Source organism: Rattus rattus, chromosome 5 (genome assembly GCF_011064425.1).
Source record: "Rattus rattus isolate New Zealand chromosome 5, Rrattus_CSIRO_v1, whole genome shotgun sequence".
NCBI lineage: Eukaryota > Metazoa > Chordata > Mammalia > Rodentia > Muridae > Rattus > Rattus rattus.
Window position 1 is genome coordinate 136,193,629 of NC_046158.1, and position 18,133 is coordinate 136,211,761.

The 18,133-nt window shown below is 48.5% G+C and overlaps 2 protein-coding genes across 4 annotated transcripts in view; one reads left to right on the forward strand and one right to left on the reverse strand.

Annotated features, from left to right (window-relative positions):
- LOC116902212 (uncharacterized protein RAB5IF homolog) lies at positions 1-9,992 on the forward strand. Its single transcript, XM_032904613.1, has 4 exons — positions 1-316; positions 1,903-2,006; positions 8,562-8,691; positions 9,472-9,992. Exons 1-4 carry the CDS (start codon positions 203-205, stop codon positions 9,511-9,513), a joined length of 390 nt encoding a protein of 129 aa, XP_032760504.1. The 5' UTR covers positions 1-202; the 3' UTR covers positions 9,514-9,992.
- The window catches only part of Sla2 (Src like adaptor 2), a 19,959-nt gene continuing 10,872 nt past the window's right edge, over positions 9,047-18,133 (reverse strand). For 2 of the 3 annotated variants that reach the window (XM_032904611.1, XM_032904610.1), the window contains 2 exons: positions 12,429-12,578; positions 11,581-11,751 (listed from right to left, as the gene is read on the reverse strand). In XM_032904611.1, coding sequence (XP_032760502.1) covers positions 11,615-11,751; positions 12,429-12,578 — 287 coding nt within the window. In that variant the 3' untranslated portion in view covers positions 11,581-11,614. Of the gene's footprint in view, positions 10,980-11,580; positions 11,752-12,428; positions 12,579-18,133 lie in introns of those variants that run through there. The other variant, XM_032904612.1, reaches the window with a different exon arrangement.

Sequence of the window (18,133 nt, forward strand, 5' to 3'; positions counted from 1 at the left end):
CGCCCCTCCCTTCGCGGCGCCTGCTCCGTGGAGTTAGCGAGCCGGCAGCTTGGCAGAGCGAGCGGAACCTCGGCGTGCCACGGTATCTCACAGCCTAGACTGTCGCTGCCGCCCCGCGCGCCGAGACCCGCCATCCCAGACCCCGACTCCCTTTGGCTCGGCCCGCGCGCCCCACGCCCGGCTCGGGCGGCGCGACGGGAGGATGAGCGGCGGGCGGCGGAAAGAGGAGCCGCCTCAGCCGCAGTTAGCCAACGGGGCCCTCAAGGTGTCCGTGTGGAGCAAGGTGCTGCGGAGCGACGCGGCCTGGGACGACAAGGTGCGGAAGGCCGGGCGAGGGAGGATGGGGTCGGGTTTCTCTCGCCCCGGGCGCGGCCGTGGGAACAGGGAGCGGGGTGGCGGGGGTGCCAGCGCGTAGTGGAGCGAGCGGAGCTCCTGCCATCCTTCGCCGTTTGCTCAGCAGGATCTGGAGTAGTTAGCGCTTCTGAAGACCGCGCACGTGCCGGGTGAGGAATCCCCGAAGTGCCATTGGGAGGGGTGGTTCTGCCCTTGCTGGATTAGATGAAGAAGACGACATGCCCTACGAGTTTTAAGATTCGAGAGCCGGTCTAAGACCACCTTAGGAGGGTGTGAGTTAGTAAGAAAGTCGCTAGACATGGGTAAGAAGAGGTTGGGGACTTCAAGATGCACTCGCTGGATCTGAGCGTGGACTTTGCTCCATTCTGTGGTCTTCAAGACCGTCACCATGCAGCCTGATTCTAGATGGTTTGAAAAGAATGCTATATTTGGGCTCCTTCCGTTGTTTGGGCTGCTGAAATTGGGCTTTCCTTCCTTCAGTTCCGCCATGGAAGGGGGAGTACTTCCTGAAGGTGCCCTTGGCCTGCCCCCAGCCCTGCCCAGCTCTTGCAAAACCTGTAGTGATCTGCTGTGTCATTTTTTTATCTTCCCCGGTCCAAGGACTGGTGTCTGGAGTCCAGGGCAGTTCACAAACCTGAATGCTTTTTGTTGGGTGAAACTTAGATGAGTTGGCAAAGGCCTAAAGCACTTCTCCAACTCCGTACTTTGCTTCCTCTGTGACTTTCTCAAAAGTCACTGTACAGGAAGGGTGGGTATTGATGTTAATAGTTTTTCTCCTTGGAGACTGTCTAGAACTTAGCTGGTCAGGGAAGGGTTATCTGTGGCCAGGAGCACAGTGCCCACAGTCACTTTAAAACTGTTTCGTTCATGTAGTTTCTTAGTAGAGTACAGGCTCTGGAATTAATCACTTAATGTCTAAATATATCATTTCCCATAACACTTTAGTAGAAGAAATGACAGAAGAACCACATATGGAGCAAGGTGGCGGCGGTGCACACTTTTAATCTGAGCACTGGGAGGCAGAACTGGGGGATCTCTGAGTTGCAGGCCAGCCTGGTCTACATAACGAGTTCCAAGACAGCCAGAGCCACACAGAGAAACCCTGTCTCGAGAACAAAACAAACAAACACAAAAGAACCACATATGGGGACTAGAGAGGCCTCAGCAGTTTAGAGTGGGCTCCAATCCCAGCACCCATATGGGGAATTACAACGGTCTGTAACTCCAGTTCTAAGGGATCCAGTGGTCTCCTCTAGTATCCATGGACAGACAGAAGGCGCATACACAGTGCACATGCATACATTAAGGTAAAACATACATAACAGAGTAATAAATTTGGGGGAAAAAAGAACCACATGCCAACCTAGACGTAGTGGTACACAACTTTAATTCAGTACTCCAGAGCTAAGGCCTAGTTTACACAGCTGACTCCAGGCCAGCCAAGGCTACATGAGATGGTAGGAAATATTTAGTAAGTGTTTGCTTTTCCACTATAGCTGTCCTGTGGTAGCCATTCCAGATAATGCATACATTGTGTCTTTTCTATAGGATGAATTTTTAGATGTGATCTACTGGTTCCGACAGATCATCGCTGTGGTTTTGGGTGTCATTTGGGGCATTTTGCCCTTGCGAGGCTTCTTGGGAATAGCAGGGTAAGTCTTGGGTATCACAGTCTAGTGGTTTTGTCTGTCTGAGACGAGCTCACTCTGGAGCTTAGATACAGTAGTTCTAAGCCTAGTACATGCTGGGGTTATGAGCAAGCAACTATGCTCAGGAGCCTCATTTCTGTTTTGTATTTTAAAAAAAATTTTTTTTAAAGGAACAGGGTCTTATGTAGGGAACAGGTTGCCCCTTGATCTCCCAATCCTCTTGCCTTTTTTCCCAAGCGCTTTTGATGTTTACAGGCATGCATTAACGTGCCTGGTTGGCTCTTGGTTTCTTTTCAGGTCAAGGCTCTGTTTTCCTTTTATGACTTCACTGTGTGCATCTGATTACTAAAGTAAAGAAGTCGGTGTAGCACTCCTGGGCTGGTGCAGTGTTCCTTAGTTCCTTGGCCTGGGAGCATCTCATGTCAGGCTACTGTCCTAAAGACTGGGCCCATCTGTTTATTCCTGGGTCTACGTGCCTTCTCGCAAGTGTTACATTACTTATTGCCAACAACTGTGGCCTTTGTGGAAGTTTGGGAAGTAGAGCAGCTTTGTAGTTGACCATTTTTTTATGCTTTGTATTTTGCTTGATAAACAGTTCTGGGCTTTGGCAGGAGTTATTTTTTTAGGTCCCTATATTTTAAAAATGGAGGCTTGGCCTTGCACATTTTACTTTACTCCTGGCCAGTGACAACATTCGTGACACCTGCTCATGGTTCAGGTTAGCCAGTTAGTGAAAGCACGTCTGTGCTGGTGAAACTGCATTTAGAGGAATAGGAAAATCCTAAACTTGAAATGTGAGAAAGCGGGTTGGGGATTTAGCTCAGTGGTAGAGCGCTTGCCTAGCGAGCGCAAGGCCCTGAGTTCGGTCCCCAGCTCTGAAAAAAAAAAAAAAAAAAAAAAGAAATGTGAGAAAGCGCTTACAGAAGTGAGGAAGGAGTCTTATCTTTTCTCTTTTCACAAAAGGAATAAAAGTGCGTACTCTCCTACTGTCTCACCCCTCCCCATGGAAAGCCATGCTGGTTGGTTGAGGGCTGATGGTGTCTCTTTCTAGGTTGTTTTTTTTTTTTTCTTCTTCTTCTTCTTCTTTAAATGTGCATTGGTGTTCTGCCTGCATGTGTTGTGTGATGGGGTCAGATCTTGGACTTAGACATTTGTGAGCTGCCATGTAGGTTCTGGGAATTGAACTCAGGACCTCTGGAAGAGCAGTCAGTGCTCTTAACCACTGAGCCATCTCTCCACTCTCTTATTAGTTCTTTAGAGAGGGAGAAGTGAGTTTCAGAAATAGAGTTGGATAATTTTTGGACAGTAGTAATCCAAAAAATATATATAGTAGTCCCTCTTGTTGACGATCTATTCCAAGACCCTCAGTGGGTACCCACAACCAATTGTATATCTCCAAGAAAGTTTAAATTGTAAGTGAAGCTTTAGACATGATGGTGCATGCCTGTAATCTCTGTACTTACGGGCATGAGACAGGAGGCTCGCCGTGAGTTTGAGACCAGCTGGACTGCATAGTGAGTTCCTGGCCAGTCAGCCAAGGATATGAAGGACGACTCTCAGAAAACCATTTTAACAAATTACAGATAAAGCATCGTGAGAGATTAACAGCGGTAACTAATAAAATAACAACTGTAGCCGGCAAGGTGGCACATACCTTCCATCCCAGCCACTCGGGAGGTAGAAGCAAGCAGATCTCTGAATTCCAGGACAGCCTGGCCTACAAAGTCAGTTCCAGGACAGCCAGGGCTGTTACACAGAGAAACCTTGTCTCTAAAACAATGAAAACAAATGGAAAAACCAACTATAACAATGTAAACTGTGTAATAAAATTACATGGTTCTCCTCTCTGTCTCAAAATACCTAATTGTCATACACTACTTCGGCCAGTGATAATGTTCGATATCTGTAGAAGTACTTAATGGCGTTTCTAGTCTATCCAGATTGTTAGAATCGCTTTATTTTGAGGCTGTTACTAAGTAGAGCCAGGGTTGTTTGAGCACAAGCACTGACACTGTCATAGGTTGTGATAACCAAGTCACCATTGACTGACAGGCAGGATAGTCTACAATGTAAATGGAGGGATGCTGCCGTGAAACAGGGCAGCAGATTTCACACAGCCTGCATGCATGGTACATGTTTGTTTGTGGGATTTCCCATTGGTCCATGGTTGGCGGTGAATAACTGAAACCACACAAACACTGAGGAAGGGGGACCTACAACTCTGTGCCTCCTAACCAAAAAGGTGTCCTACATTTTTTTATACTGAGCAGGCATTATATAAGGAATCCATTAAGGGTTCATGTTGGATGCCTAAGACATGTTAGGGGTGACAAGATATTGGGCCTAGGTTTCATACAGCTCTTCTTCTGTGGATGAGGTGTAAGGACAGAATGTTATCACCTCACTTGAGCTAAATGAAAAGGCAGAGAACAGTGCCAGAGGACCATCAGATCTTACAAGACTGTTTTTTTCTTAGCTGCATGGTACATGCACATGAGTATGCAATGTATGTGCATACAGAGGCCGGAACAGGATGCCAGGTGCCTTCCTTTGCTGCTCTGTGCGACGTTGCCTTGAGACAGGGTCTCACTGAAGTGGTAGCTCACCGTCCCGTTAGGCTGGCTTGCCAGCGAGCTCCTGAGATCTGCTTGTCTGCAGCCCCCGAAACTGGAATAACAAACATGTTGCCAAGACTGGGCTTTATGTGAGTGGTGGGGATTTGAACTCAGATCCTCATGTTTATAGAACTACTGTTCTTAACCACTAAGGTATCTCCACATCCCTTAAGACATTAGAAATATTGTTTTTTATTAGTTTTCATGGCAATCAGAACAACTTAAGGTGTTGGTTCTCTCCTTTCACCATGTGAGGTTGAGCTTGGACCAGCAGGGACCTTTGCTCACTGAGGCCCTTTTGTAAGATTTTGTTATGGTTTCCTCTTTTGAGATGGTGACTTAACTGTAACTCTGGATGCCTGGAACTCACTTTGTAGACCTGGCTGATTTTGAAGTCACAGAGATCCATGTGCTTCTGCCTCCCTAGTGCTGGGACTAAAGGCGTGGGATTCTGAAAGGATTTCTCTGAAGACATGCAGTCTGGGAAGGTCTGACAAGTACCAGAGTAGTTCATTGCTCCTCTCCTGTGTGCAGACAGCCCTTAAAACCTTCAGAGAGAACTGTGCTTAAGGTCTAGGTCTACTGCTTTGAAGCTATATAATCTTGGACTTACCTGAGATCAGTTTCCTCATCAGCAAAATGGGCACAAGGAGTGAGTGACGGGTGAATTAAATGGGATGAATGAGTAACTTGCTAAATGGAGACCAGTTCATCAGGCATGCCGTGAGTCAGTCCACTGCTATTGTCACGTGAGTAGATTTACAAAAAGTGGTAAGATGTGGCTGAGAGAACAAGAAACTGAATGCACTTTGTACTGACTCAGCCAGTGTGTGGGGCCATTGTGCCAGAGTTGCCCGTTTCTGGGATTCAGTCCCACACTGTCACTATAGCCAGTTTCTCACCCAGGACAAACCCTGACTTCCTCTGGGTTGGCACTCTCCTCTGCTTTGGAAAGGCCAAGAACTCTGATTTGTTATTTCTCTGTTACCCCCCCCACCCCCCCAAGTTTCCTTTGCTTTAGGGTTGACCTCCTGGGGCTCGTTTCTAGTGAATTTCCCTCTCTAGTTTAGCTGCCCTGTCCAGCTCCTGTCTTGCTTTATTTCATTCTGTTGTGGGTCAGTTACAGTAAAGTCATGCTTCCTGTTCTGTAATTTGCTCTGTAATTTGTTCTGTAATTGTACTGGCTCACAGCTCTTCTGTCTACTAAGGTATTGCATTGACGACCCACCCCTGGGTCTCAGCTCAGCATAGGTTCACTGCTCAGTTAATGCTTAACTTTTTTTTTTTTTTTTTCTTTTTGGGAGCTGGGGACCCAACAGGGCCTTGCACTTGCTAGGCAAGCGCTCTACCACTGAGCTAAATCCCAGCCCCAATGCTTAACTTTTAAACTGTTTCATTTCTGTGTATATACTACATGGATTTATTTTGTGTGTGTGAAGGGGACACCCATCCATGTAGAAGTAAGAAGATAACTTGGGAGTCAGTGTTGTCCACCATGTGAATTGAACTCAGGTTGGCAGGCTTGGCCTTAACCATGAGCCTCTCACTGACCCTTTTGTTGTTTACTGCAGTGGACAGGGGCTCACTGTATTGTGCAGGCTGACCTTGGACTTAATCTTCCTCATCCTCCCCAATACAAGAATGACCTTGAACTATTAATTTGTTTACCCCTCAGATACTGGGTTTACATGCTGTGTGACTCTTCCTTATTTAGATAGAGCGATACTCGTCCTTGAAACACAGTCAGGAGGAGGCCCTTCTAGGGCTTTCTCACCCCTGCCTCTAACCTCACTTACCATAGATTTAATGCCTTTATTTCTGTGGCCTCTGTCTGCATCGTGTATTACCTCTGAAAGGAAGTGCCTGTGTCAGCTTTTTCCTTGTCAACCCACTTACTGACTTTGACTTACTTCTCCACATCAGCTTATTGTCACTGTGGGCTAATCTGGTTTGGCTATTCCAAACCCATCCCAGCCTCATGACGGTTTCTCTGTGTGGCCTTCGATGCCCTGGAACTCACAGAAATCCAGATGCCTCTGGGATTAGAGGCCTGCAGCACCATCACCAGCTTCTTTCAGAGAGTTGTCTATTTTATGTATTAGATGTTTTAACTGCACATCAGAAAAGGTCATCTGATCCCATGAAATTAGTTATATATGGCTGTGAGCCACCATGTGGTTGCTGGGAATTGAACTCAGGACCTCTGAAAGAGCAGCCAATGCTCTTAACCACTGAGCCATCTCCCCAGCCCCTTTTCACTTTTGGTTTTTAAAGACAGTCTTATTCTAGCCGAGACTGCCCTTGAAATTCAGCAGTCTTTCTTGCCTCAGTCTCCCAGGTATTGGATTACAGACAAGGGTGATCATTTCCAGAGCTAGCTTATTATCTAAGCTTTTCTCTCTCAGTCTCCAGCTAGAACCAGTAAGCCAGCCTGTCCAAAATAAAGGCCCTTTAGGGGATAGGCGGTGGCCAGATGCCAAGATTTCTGGCAGAAGATGAGGGTGTGGCTACAGTATACTCAAAAGCCTAGTTTCTTTGAAATCCAAGAACTGTTGCAGTCACAGGCATTGGGTTTAAAATGCCTTTGTCTCTTACCTCTTCAGCCACATGCTTACCCCCAAGACACATTTGCTCTCCAGTCCTGAGACATGGACATGAGTAGCAGATGTAAAGCAGACTTCCCCACTCCTGGTCCTTCCCTCTACTCATGAGAAACCCATTCTACCCCTAGCCACAAACCAAACCTGTGAAGCCTGTACACCCCACCCTCACCTCAGCCACTGCCCACAGGACACCAGTGATTCCACCAAACACCAGTGTACTTCTTACACCAGTCTGTTTCACTCCTTGGAAGCAGTCCCTGCATCATCCCACACTCACTCACCCCCCACCCCATCCTTTCTGTTCATTGTGTTCAATTTCTGCATCAGCTCAATACATCCTGGGTCAGATGCTTCCCTGGGGGTGGGAATGGGCGTCATAAGTCATCAGGATGGACTCCATTCCCATTGCTGTTCTTAGCCCCTAGTAGATGACAACCTGGAGGCAAAGGTATCCGGTTTACCTCTTCACTGAGTCAGTAGCAAGCAGTAGAAGTTCATAAATGGCCCGCTCTTGGGAATTGATGCAGAGAGCAGACGGTGTTTTTATTTGCTTTATTAGGCCAAAAGCAATTAACTGTCTGTCCCCTGACCAGCCTTCAGCTGGAGCTTCGTTGAGACTCATGACTGGTTTAGGTCTTGTTTAGGGTGGCATTAACAGCCATTGACTTCTTCAAGGAGGTGGAGAGAAATTCTGTGTGTTTTAACTGGAGAATGAGCGAGTGTAGTGGTGTGCTTCTTAATCCCAGCACTCGGGAGGTAGAGACCTCTTATGAGCTTGAGGTCAGCTTGGTCTACACATAGATTTCCAGGCCAGCCAAGGCTACATAGTGAGACCCTATTTCAACAACAACAAAAAAAAAGGTAGATTGGAGAATTGGGGCAGTGCTAGGATTGGAACTCAAAGTTGAGTGTGCTAGACAAGTGTTCTGCCATTGAGACCCCTGCCCCCTGCTTTAAATGTTTTATTTCACACTTTTGGCTAAGACTAGTTGTTCCTTCCTTAAATCTCCAGCTTAGTTGGATAGGCAGCTCCACTTAAGGTCTAGACATTTTTATGTGTTATTTCCTTCACTCCTCCAGCCCTAATAACTATCAGAGTCCCCCTGTTTTATATGCATGAGCTGCAGCCCCTCTGGAAAGACTTACCCTAACTCTCATGGTGATGAAGTAGACAGACTGGGCCTGTCTTCCTAAGCTTGGAACTTCTGAGGGTCAGCCCCTGCTTGGGCAGGGTGGGGAGACAGCACACAAAGAATAAACTGAACATGGTGGGGTGAGGGAAAGAACCTGTGGCCTCGGAGCTTTCAGTCTGTGTTTGGTGTTTTTCCCCCTCACTCCAGATTCTGCCTGATCAATGCAGGAGTCCTGTATCTCTACTTCAGCAACTACCTACAGATCGACGAGGAAGAGTACGGTGGTACATGGGAGCTCACCAAAGAAGGGTTTATGACGTCATTTGCCTTGTTCATGGTATGTGCAGCTGGTAGTCTTACAACTGTTCCTGTTCATCTTACGGGATGTCAGGTCACTCAGAGAAAACACTAGTTGACCTGTGCTATGTGGTTGGGCTACTGTTCTTTTCAGTGGCCTCTCAAGCAGAATCCTCCAAAAGATGTGGTCTAGGGTGCTGTACAGTTGTGCAAATCCAGGGCCCACTGTTAACTACATGTTAGAAACTGGGAAATGTTTTGGTACATATTTTTGGAGCTGGGTGTGGCTGTTCACAATTGTAACCCCAGCAAGTGAATTACAAATTTGAGTTCAGACTGAGCTATACATAGAGACCTTATCCTCAAAAGAAAGGAAAAAGCCAAGAATGTAGATATGTGCATATGAAACATATCCATTATTCATAATAGGGAGAAGTAAACCACTCAGATGGCGGTCATCTGAAGTGTAAAGTGTTTTCTAGCCATGCAGTAAAATAATTGTCTGTGGTCCTGCAGTATAGGTGAACCTTGAAAACATTATGCCAAATGGAAGAATCTAGACATAAAAGGCTACATGGTTCCCCTTAGTAAAATATCCAAAAAACACAAGGCCATGAGGCAGAAAGTAGGTTAATGGTTGTCAGTACTTGAAGGGAGAGAGATGGGAAGTAAGTGACCATGGAACAGACCTTTTCTTGGATGGTTTGGAATTTGCGAACATCCTAAAGACCTCAGAGTTGTGTATTGCCATCTTCATGTGGGGGAGGGGCCTGCATTAACCATCCGGTGACGACATGAATATTGCTTGTGTCTCCCATAGGTCATTTGGATCATCTTTTACACGGCCATCCACTATGACTGATGGCATTTGCTCCCGTCCCTTCTGTCCAGTCCAAAGGACCCTTTTATTACAGCACAGATACATGCTTATTGGGGCACTCCTGCTGTGTGGAACCGAGAAGACCCACGTCTCCTGGACTTAGAATCAGCGTGTTGGGCATCAGTGTTTTCCTGCAAGGGTTGTGAAACTTTTTAAAGAACCATCCGCCTTTGGGGAAGCATTTCTGAGTTTGTCCATTGTCAACAATCTGTCCTTGGATACCATCATGTAACAGCTGTTTGCCAAGTGGAGCCGCTGTTGAATCTGATGCGCCTCTGGATCCGGATGAAACATTGTCTTCCTTGGTTCTCCGTCAGGTGTACAGTTTTTAAACCATCACTGCATCTCAAGTCTTCTGAAAACACCATGTGCGTGGTCCATGGTACAATACAAGCAGCCATCTACTAAGTTCCATTGTAGGATGTTTTCAGATACTTGAATAAACAAATCTTTAACTGAAAGTGTGTTGGCATGCCTCGCAAACTAAAGCCTTGCTTACCTACTGACCATACCCTCAGACCCTAGGAGGAGTGTGTAGCATGGCCCCTGCTTTCTTCCTTCTTCCCCCTCCTCCCACAGCAGCAGTAGCAGCCAGATTCTCTCTTTTGGCTGGAGTTGGTGAAGGTTATTGCCTTGGTTTTGGCATTTCGGAGAGGGTCCACCACCTGATGTCCTGACCCAGCACTTAGGTGACTGGTCTAGATTGAGATTTAAACGGTGTCATTTTGTGTTTGACCACCAGATGGCAGGACTGGTGTACAGGGAAGACCTGGCCGAGTTTGGATGAACACTTGAGCTTGGCTGAAAGGACTTGGGCGATCAGGGGAAGGTCTGGATTGTCAGTCTTCCTGTGGTGTGGGAATTAGGTGGTCTGCTGTGCTAAAGCCATCAAGGGTTCTGCTTGTTTTTGCAATCCGACCATTCTACTGTCTCAAATGTGTTTGCATGCTGAATGAGACTTGTGGATTTCCCTAATATTTTTTCTCTCTATGGTAGTGAGGATCTCTCTCCATTTTAGTAGGGCTGGTTAGCTGTTGTACTGGACATTCCTCTCAGGAAGTGACTTACCAGACCTCGGAAGTATCTTGCTTTCCGTACAGGCCTGGCCCTGCTTTGAACTGTGCTGCACACAAACTAGAACTTATAGGCAGGGATGAGGCCTTGGAAGATCCAGGCTTATCAGAAGGTCCAGGTGAGGCCCTGAATGTGTGTCCCCACCCCCACCATCTGCTTTCACAGCCTTGCCTCTGGGGAGCTTTGTCAGGGTCAGCCAAGTTAGAGTTCTAGGTGCCACTGCCTTGGTTCCCTTTAGCTTCCAGCTTCAGGACTAGGCATCGTCCAAGGAGGTCTCCTCAGTCAGGCTGATGTAGGAACTGAGGGATTCCCGGAGGCCCTCACTGAGAAGAGAGGCCTCCCCACTGGCAGGTGCGTCCAAAAACAGGAGGCTCCTGGGGACGGGGAAAAGCAGGGAAAGGAGTCACTTCCCCTATGCTTGCCACAGATCACTACCCTGAACAGCACCACGTCACTGACAAACTCAGGCTCCTCATCTCTTAACTGATCTTACTCCATCTTGACCACATTCTGGACCATGCTCACCCACCCACTCTACCCTGGCTTCCCTGAGTTCCGGGCCTCCCTTTCCCTTGGCATTGCCTTGTCCTCTCTACTACTCAAGGTTGGGCTGGATTCTAGAAGTGTCCCTGAATGTAGCAGACCCATTATGGGTTGTGAGTCTATTTCTTTTTCTTTTCTTTTTTTTTTTTTTTTTTCTTTTTTCTTTTTTTCGGAGCTGGGGACTGAACCCAGGGCCTTGCGCTTGCTAGGCAAGCGCTCTACCACTGAGCTAAATCCCCAACCCCTTTTTTTTTTTTTTTTTTAACTATTTATTTTTATGTATAAGAGAACAACGGCACCAGAAGAGGGCAGCAGACCCCATTACAGATGGTTGTGAGCCACCGTGTGGTTGCCGGGATTTGAACTCAGGATCTCTGGAAGAGCAGTCAGTGCTCTCAACCACTGAGCCATCTCTCCAGCCCGTGAGTCTATTTCTTATTCTGCCTTTATGTTCCAAATATCCCCCTTACCTGTCTAGCTTTTTCCAATTCAGTGATGATGTTGGCACAGTCACAGGTAGAGGTGTATCTTTGCCAGGTAGCGGCCCAAGCTTCTGCAGGACACAGGGCTCCCTGAGGGCACAGCAGATGCCATCTGCTAGCTCTATGGAAGAGATCCAAACCCAAAGGCACATTGAGGGCATGGTCGCCAAAAAGTAATAAGAAGCGAAGTCTCAAGCTATGGGTCTCATAAAGGCTGAGATGTTAAGAGGTCATCTGGGGCAAAGTTATGGATACTTAGTTCAGTGTAAAACTGAGAAGACCAAGTAGGGAGTGGTCAGGCTGACATCCATCATATCTACTGTGCAGAACCACCTTGTAGGAAACCCCAAGTCAACTTTCTCAAGAGGTGTCCCCCTTACACACATCACACACACACACACACACACACACACACACACACACACACACACACACACACACTGCCAATAAGGTTTTCCCTTTGTCTCCTTGACACCAGAAATGCTAGTGATCGCATTGCGCCCAGGGACAGCACAGTCTGGCTCCTGTGGGAAGAACCCAGCATCAGGGGACATTGATTTGGAATCACTGTTGCCTGGGAGATTCTGGCCAAGCTCACAGTTGGCCTGTAGGACTTAGTCAGCATGGGACGGAGGCAGCTTCCACCCAAATCTCAGTACAAGGGCTGTGTAAGGATGGAGAGGAGACGCCTCCTCTGTCTATATAGCTCCTCCAGCAGGCCAAGCATCCAGGGGCACAACTGGCTACCTCCTAGGCCCCCTCATCCAGTCTGCAGTGGAGGCAAAATGTTAGCCATACCAGAGTAATGTTCCACCAGGGCGTGGAGTGAGGGGAAGGTGAGGCGAGGTGAGATGTACAGCCAGCCGTTGTCAAGACGCTGTATCCTGTAGTGTCTGATCCGGTCCCAAGAAGCAGGGCGGCTGAGGCGGATGGACAGGGAATAGCAGCCTGAGGAGGAAAGGGTCCAGGGTGGCTCTGAGGTCCTGCTAGAGACCCAGCCCTGCCTAGGTTGGAAGAAGGAGAAAGCCATAGCCACGGCCCAGTCTTCAGGAGGATGCTGGAGTCTAAGGCAGCATCTGTTAGTTGTAATGGATAGGATTCTGTGCTCCTTGGAACGGGTGAGGTGTGAGTGAGCATTAAATGTTGGTTGTGTGGATAAAGACTCAGGTGCTGGGGCTGGGGATTTAGCTCAGTGGTAGAGCGCTTACCTAGGAAGCGCAAGGCCCTGGGTTCGGTCCCCAGCTCCGAAAAAAAGAACCAAAAAAAAAAGACTCAGGTGCTGCAGGGTTGGAATGAGAAAGTAAGTAGATGTCACTATGGCCAGAGAGAAATTCATGGAAAGTTTGGTGTTAACAGTTGAGTTCTACCTTCACACCTAGCAGAGCTCTTCATAGATACCACACTCACAGCCTGTTTGGGCCCCAGAGCACAATAAAGTGCAGAGGTTGTACTCGGTGGTAAAGCGTTGGCCTAGTGTGCACACTACTTTGTGTTAGGAAATTCCCCACTACCTCGCACAGAGTAGAACAATGCCTTACACAGAACACAATGCTAAGTATGTAGCAGAGAGTGCTGGGACACTCCTGTAACCCAAGGACTCGGAAGGTGGAGGCAGGAGAATAGAGTTCAAGGCCCTTCTTGACTACATGGTAAACTTGAAGCCAACCTGAGCTATCTGAGACCAGACTGTCTCAAAAGAAGCAACAAGTCACGGAGTCACTCTGCCTAACTCAGCAACTTCAAAACCGGCATCGGGGGCTGCAGGGGACATTCACTCGGCAAGGTTGTGGAGAGAGGCAGTGGCTCAAGGCCAGCCTAGTTGATATATTGAGGTCTAGGCGGGGTGGGGCTGCATAGTGAGACTGTCTCTAAAATGAAAACTTTAGCCATTCCTGAGGAACTGCATTCTCCCAGTTCTATGACACCTGTTTTATAAATCAGACTGCCTAGGTTTCAGTCTCTCATGGAGCCGCATTCTGTAGAACCCCTGCCACCCACACCCAGCAGCCCTGTTGCTAAGGCACACCATCTGGCACGCAGGTCTTTTTTTTGTTTGTTTGGTTTTGTTTTGTTTTGAGACAGTGTTTCTCTGTGCAGCTCTGGCTGTCCTGGAACTTTGTCTGTAGACCAAGCTGGCCTTGAACTCAAAGATCTGTCTGCTTCTGCCTCTCTAGTGCCGGGATTAAAGGAGTGAAGGGGGTTAATGTTTATCCTGATCTCCACACTGTGAGCATTTAGGTAGTGAACTCTGGCACACGGCGAGCACCCCTAAGTATTGTCCGTACTCTGGCTATGTTCCTGCTGTTCCTTTGTGGTGGTTTGAATATGGATGGTCCCCATGGTCTCATATTTGAATGCGTGGTCATTAGGGAATGGCACTGTTACAAGGTGTGCTTGTTGGGCTAGTTATGGCCTTGTTGAAGGAAGTGTCACTATGAGGTCTCAGATGTTTAAGCCAGGCCCAGTGTCTCTCTTCCCTGCTGACCCGGATGTAGAACTCTCGGCTACCTCTCCAGCATCACATCTGCCTCCGGGCCACATGCTTCCTTCCCGCCATGACAATGGTGTACAAATCGTCTGCACTTGGAAGCCAGCGCCAGTCAAACACTTTCCTTTAGTAAGAGTTGCCACGGTCACGGCGCCCCCTCACAGCAGTAGAACTCTAAGACACCCTTCTCTGCGGACCCTTCTCTCTCCTGCACAATGCACACCTGCCTTCTAAGGAAAGAAGTCTTCCTAAGGATGGTTCTGGGATATCCTGCCAACTTCCCATCTTCATAGCCGTCCATCCCTGAGCTCCAAACTCTGGAGTCACTGACTGCTTCCTCTCACACTATCTTGATTTGGATCTGGAATGCCTTCCCAAAGCCCCCGAGGTGAAGGCCTGGCACCAGGGCAGTAGTGTTCAGAGGTGAGGCCTTTGGGTGGTGATGGGATGATGAAGGCTTGGGCTTTTCCCAGCAAGCTTTTCTGTTCTCTGACTGTTACAAAGCACGCGCCTTTTCTCCCTAGGCGACTGCCAGCAGACACCTATTAAACAAGGAGCCAAGACAAACCTTTTTCCCTGTGAGCCCTGTGATTTTTGACACAGCACCAAAAGTTAGCAGGGCCCTCCTGGCTATATACAGAGCACGCCAGGAATCTGACTACCTCTCAACCAGACAGAGCTGTGACCGTTTTCCACGTGGTGGTTTTCCACTTCCTGCTTGTCACCTACAGCGTAGGCCACTCCTCTTTGGAGCCCTCCCTGTCGCATTTATAGTCAAAATCCTCCCCTTTGAAAGGCTTTGCAGAATTGACCTCTCCTTGATCTACTCCAGCCACACAGGCCACACTTCCTCAAGGCGTACCTTACCCCACAGCCGCACCTTAGCTCTGGTTTCTGGTTTCCTTGTGACACTTAAGTATGACAGTGACAAATGTTCACTGTCCACTCTGCCATTGAGACTGTGGCTGGAATCTAGCTTTTGATACATTGGATCTTCAGTGTCCCACTTGGTTGTTTTTGTTGTTGTTGTTTTATTTTTTGACAGACTCATCATAAAACTGAATCTGGCCTTGAACTGTGACCGCCATGCCTATGCCTCCCGTGCTGGTATTATAGTGGGATTCTTGAAGACTTACTACCCTTGCATTTCTTGTGGAAACCATTGAACATCTGCCCCCTGCTGGCCATGGGACCCTCCCAGAGGTAGACCCTCGTGAGGGTAGAGTGCTAAGGTGCACAAGGGCAGGCCCAGCTGCCGGAGTGGATATGAAGGAGCTGGTGGTATGGGAGGCAAGGTTGGGTCTGCCCTTGGTAGTCTGATATTAAACAGCCCTCACCTTCCTGTCTGGAAGGCTGTCTATTCCAGCTTTTCCATCCTGCCTACCCAGGCAGACTCGACTCATTCATCTCTCCAACAAATGTCTGCTCAGCCCCTGCTCAATGCCAGACACTGCACAGGCGCAAGCATAGGTGTGAGGGATGCGCTCTCTGCCCAGCCATCTCCTCACCAGTGTTGTCCTTGAAGCCCTCATGTTCTTCTCTTAAAGAACAACTTCCAGTTTTGTTACAAGAAGCCAGTTCACCCCAGCTGCAGGGGAGCACTGCTTGGATGTTGTGGGAGTCTCAAAAGAGTGATGGTGGGGGGAGGAGACGATTGCTTGGACCACGAAGGATGGTCCCAGGGGAGAAATAGGGGAACACATGTTCTCAGAGTACCTGGTGGGCAGTGGAACTAGAGGACACAGGCAGAAGCTAGAGAAGGACCTACCAGACCAAAGGCAGTGGAGGTGTGCTCGGCTTTACATGCTGGGACCTCTGGGGAAGCGAGGGGTGCCATGGGGATCTACCTGTTGGAAATGCCTAGCAAACTCTTCCTGTACTTCCTCCTCTGAGGCTTCCAGGAGCCAATGGTTTAAAGCCATTCTTGACCTGTTGGTTCTTAACCTGGGGATGATGACTCCTTTGGCAAACTTCTGTCTCTAAAAGCAATTTACGTTATGGTTCATAACTAGCAAAGTTAGAGTTAGGAAGTAGTAATGAAAATAATTTTATGGTTGGGGATCATCACCACGTGAAGAACTGTATTAAAGGGTCCCAGTGTTAGGAAGGTTGAAAGCCACTGGTTTAATCACTGCTGGGCCCTAGGCCGTTCCGTCTGTAGCTGGAGCCTGGGAGCACAGTGTGGGAGTCTGACCCTGCCAGTGTTGGAGAAGGGCTTACCACCTATATCGGGCAGTGCTGAGCCCCTGGGTGGAGGAACTGCGTCTTCACCAGTCTCCCGTACTGTATCCAACACAAAGCTGGCACAGGTGACAGCAGGAGAGTGGAGGAATGATACTTGTTGGAAACTGTCCCTCATACTGGCACGGCTCTCTGGAGCAGTCCTGTGGCCTGTGCAGTTTTAAGGACCTCCTTCATAAAGCAACACTCTGGGTCAACTCAAGCCTGCCGCTCCCCAGGCCTAGATCATGACCAGGTAAGCTGAGGGAACTCTGATATGATATGGGGGGTGGCTGAGAGCGTGGGTGGTCTTGGGAGCTCAGGGCTGCGGGCCTTTCTCCTTAGTAAATGCATAACCCCAGCCTTAGAGCTGCAGTGGGGTCCAGGCTGATCCTAGAATCAAACACAATGGCTGAAGCCTGTCATACTGGCTACTCAGGTGGAGGCAGGAGGATCAGAAGACCTGCCTGAGCTACAGAAAGAGCCTGGACAAACTCAGTGAGACCCTTGCCTCAAAACAAAAAGTACACCAGGCTCTGGGTTCGATACCCAGCACTGCAGAGAGAGAACAGATGACGTCACACAGGCAGGGCTTACCACGCCGTGCGGGACCAAATGCACAGGCTGTAAGTGAACGTCCCTCTTCCCTCTCACCGCTGAGCCACACTTGACCCGACTTCTTCATTACCTCTTCCTGGGTGCTCTTTCGTCACTTTGAGAGAACAGAGAACCACCCAGAGAGGGAGGCAGATTTCTGGCCTCTGTCCCCGGTAGGTCTGTAGTGACAAGAGCTGGCACTGTCCCCAGGTCCAGAGCATCCCAGTAACCCCTGTGTATGACGATCCGAGAACCAGCACTCTATAACATCGCTCAGGATAATAAGGGCTTTGTGTCAGTTTTGACTTTTGGCCCTCGAACCACAGAGTAAAACTGCACACTCACTCAGTATCTGAAGCAGGTCTGACTCCCAGCGCTCCCGACTGCAGTGCACACTTGGGCTTCTTGCTCTACCTCACCACAGACATGCCTCACCCAGTGAGAAGCCTCACTTGAGGGACTCTCAGATTCCAGATCCCAAGACACACTCCTGACCAATTAAACCAGCTCGACCTCGGTGTGCAGGCATTCGTGTTATAAACCTCTCCAAGGTGATGGCAACATAGCTGAGAGCTAGTTCTCCGCGTGAGTTCCCCAGGCCACCGGGGCGTAAGAGAGGAGCGTGTTCAAGCCCAGCCTCAGACTCAGTCAGCAGGTCTAAAAGCAAGGGACTAACGCGATCTCTTTCCCTAGGCTAGGTAGGTACACCCTTCAGCTTAAGTTGTGCTGTGGAAAGGAAGCTTGGAGAAGAGGTCGGGGTCACGCTTGGGAGACAGCCATTCTAAAAGGTCAGCATGGGGAGGGGTTTGGTTTTTTTTTTTGTCTTGTTTTTTTGTTGTTGTTTGTTTTTGTTTTGTTTTTGCTTTCTATGTGTAAGCTGTCACTCCCAGGGACCCCCTGTCCTGTATCCCCAGGACTAGGATACAAGCATACGTCTCCATGCCAGGCATTTTACAAATGTCTGGGCCTTGAACTAAGCCTCGTGTCTGGGGATACGGGACAGGAGGGTCCCTGGGAGTGACAGCTTACATATATAAAGCAAAAAACAAAAACCAAAACAAACCAACCAAACAAGAAAAACCTTGCCATGCTGACCTTTTAGAATGGCTGTCTCCCAAGCTTACACGTGCTTACAAAGCAAACACTTTTCAGACTGAGGCATCCCCCTCCCCGCCCCCTGACTTAATATTTTTTTTTT

Coding starts and splice junctions, on each gene's coding strand:
- LOC116902212 (XM_032904613.1), top strand. CDS start 203: ATGAGCGGCGGGCGGCGGAAAGAGGAGCCGCCTCAGCCGCAGTTAGCC. Junction 317..1,902: donor ACGCGGCCTGGGACGACAAG/GTGCGGAAGGCC, acceptor TCTTTTCTATAG/GATGAATTTTTAGATGTGAT. Junction 2,007..8,561: donor GGCTTCTTGGGAATAGCAGG/GTAAGTCTTGGG, acceptor CCCTCACTCCAG/ATTCTGCCTGATCAATGCAG.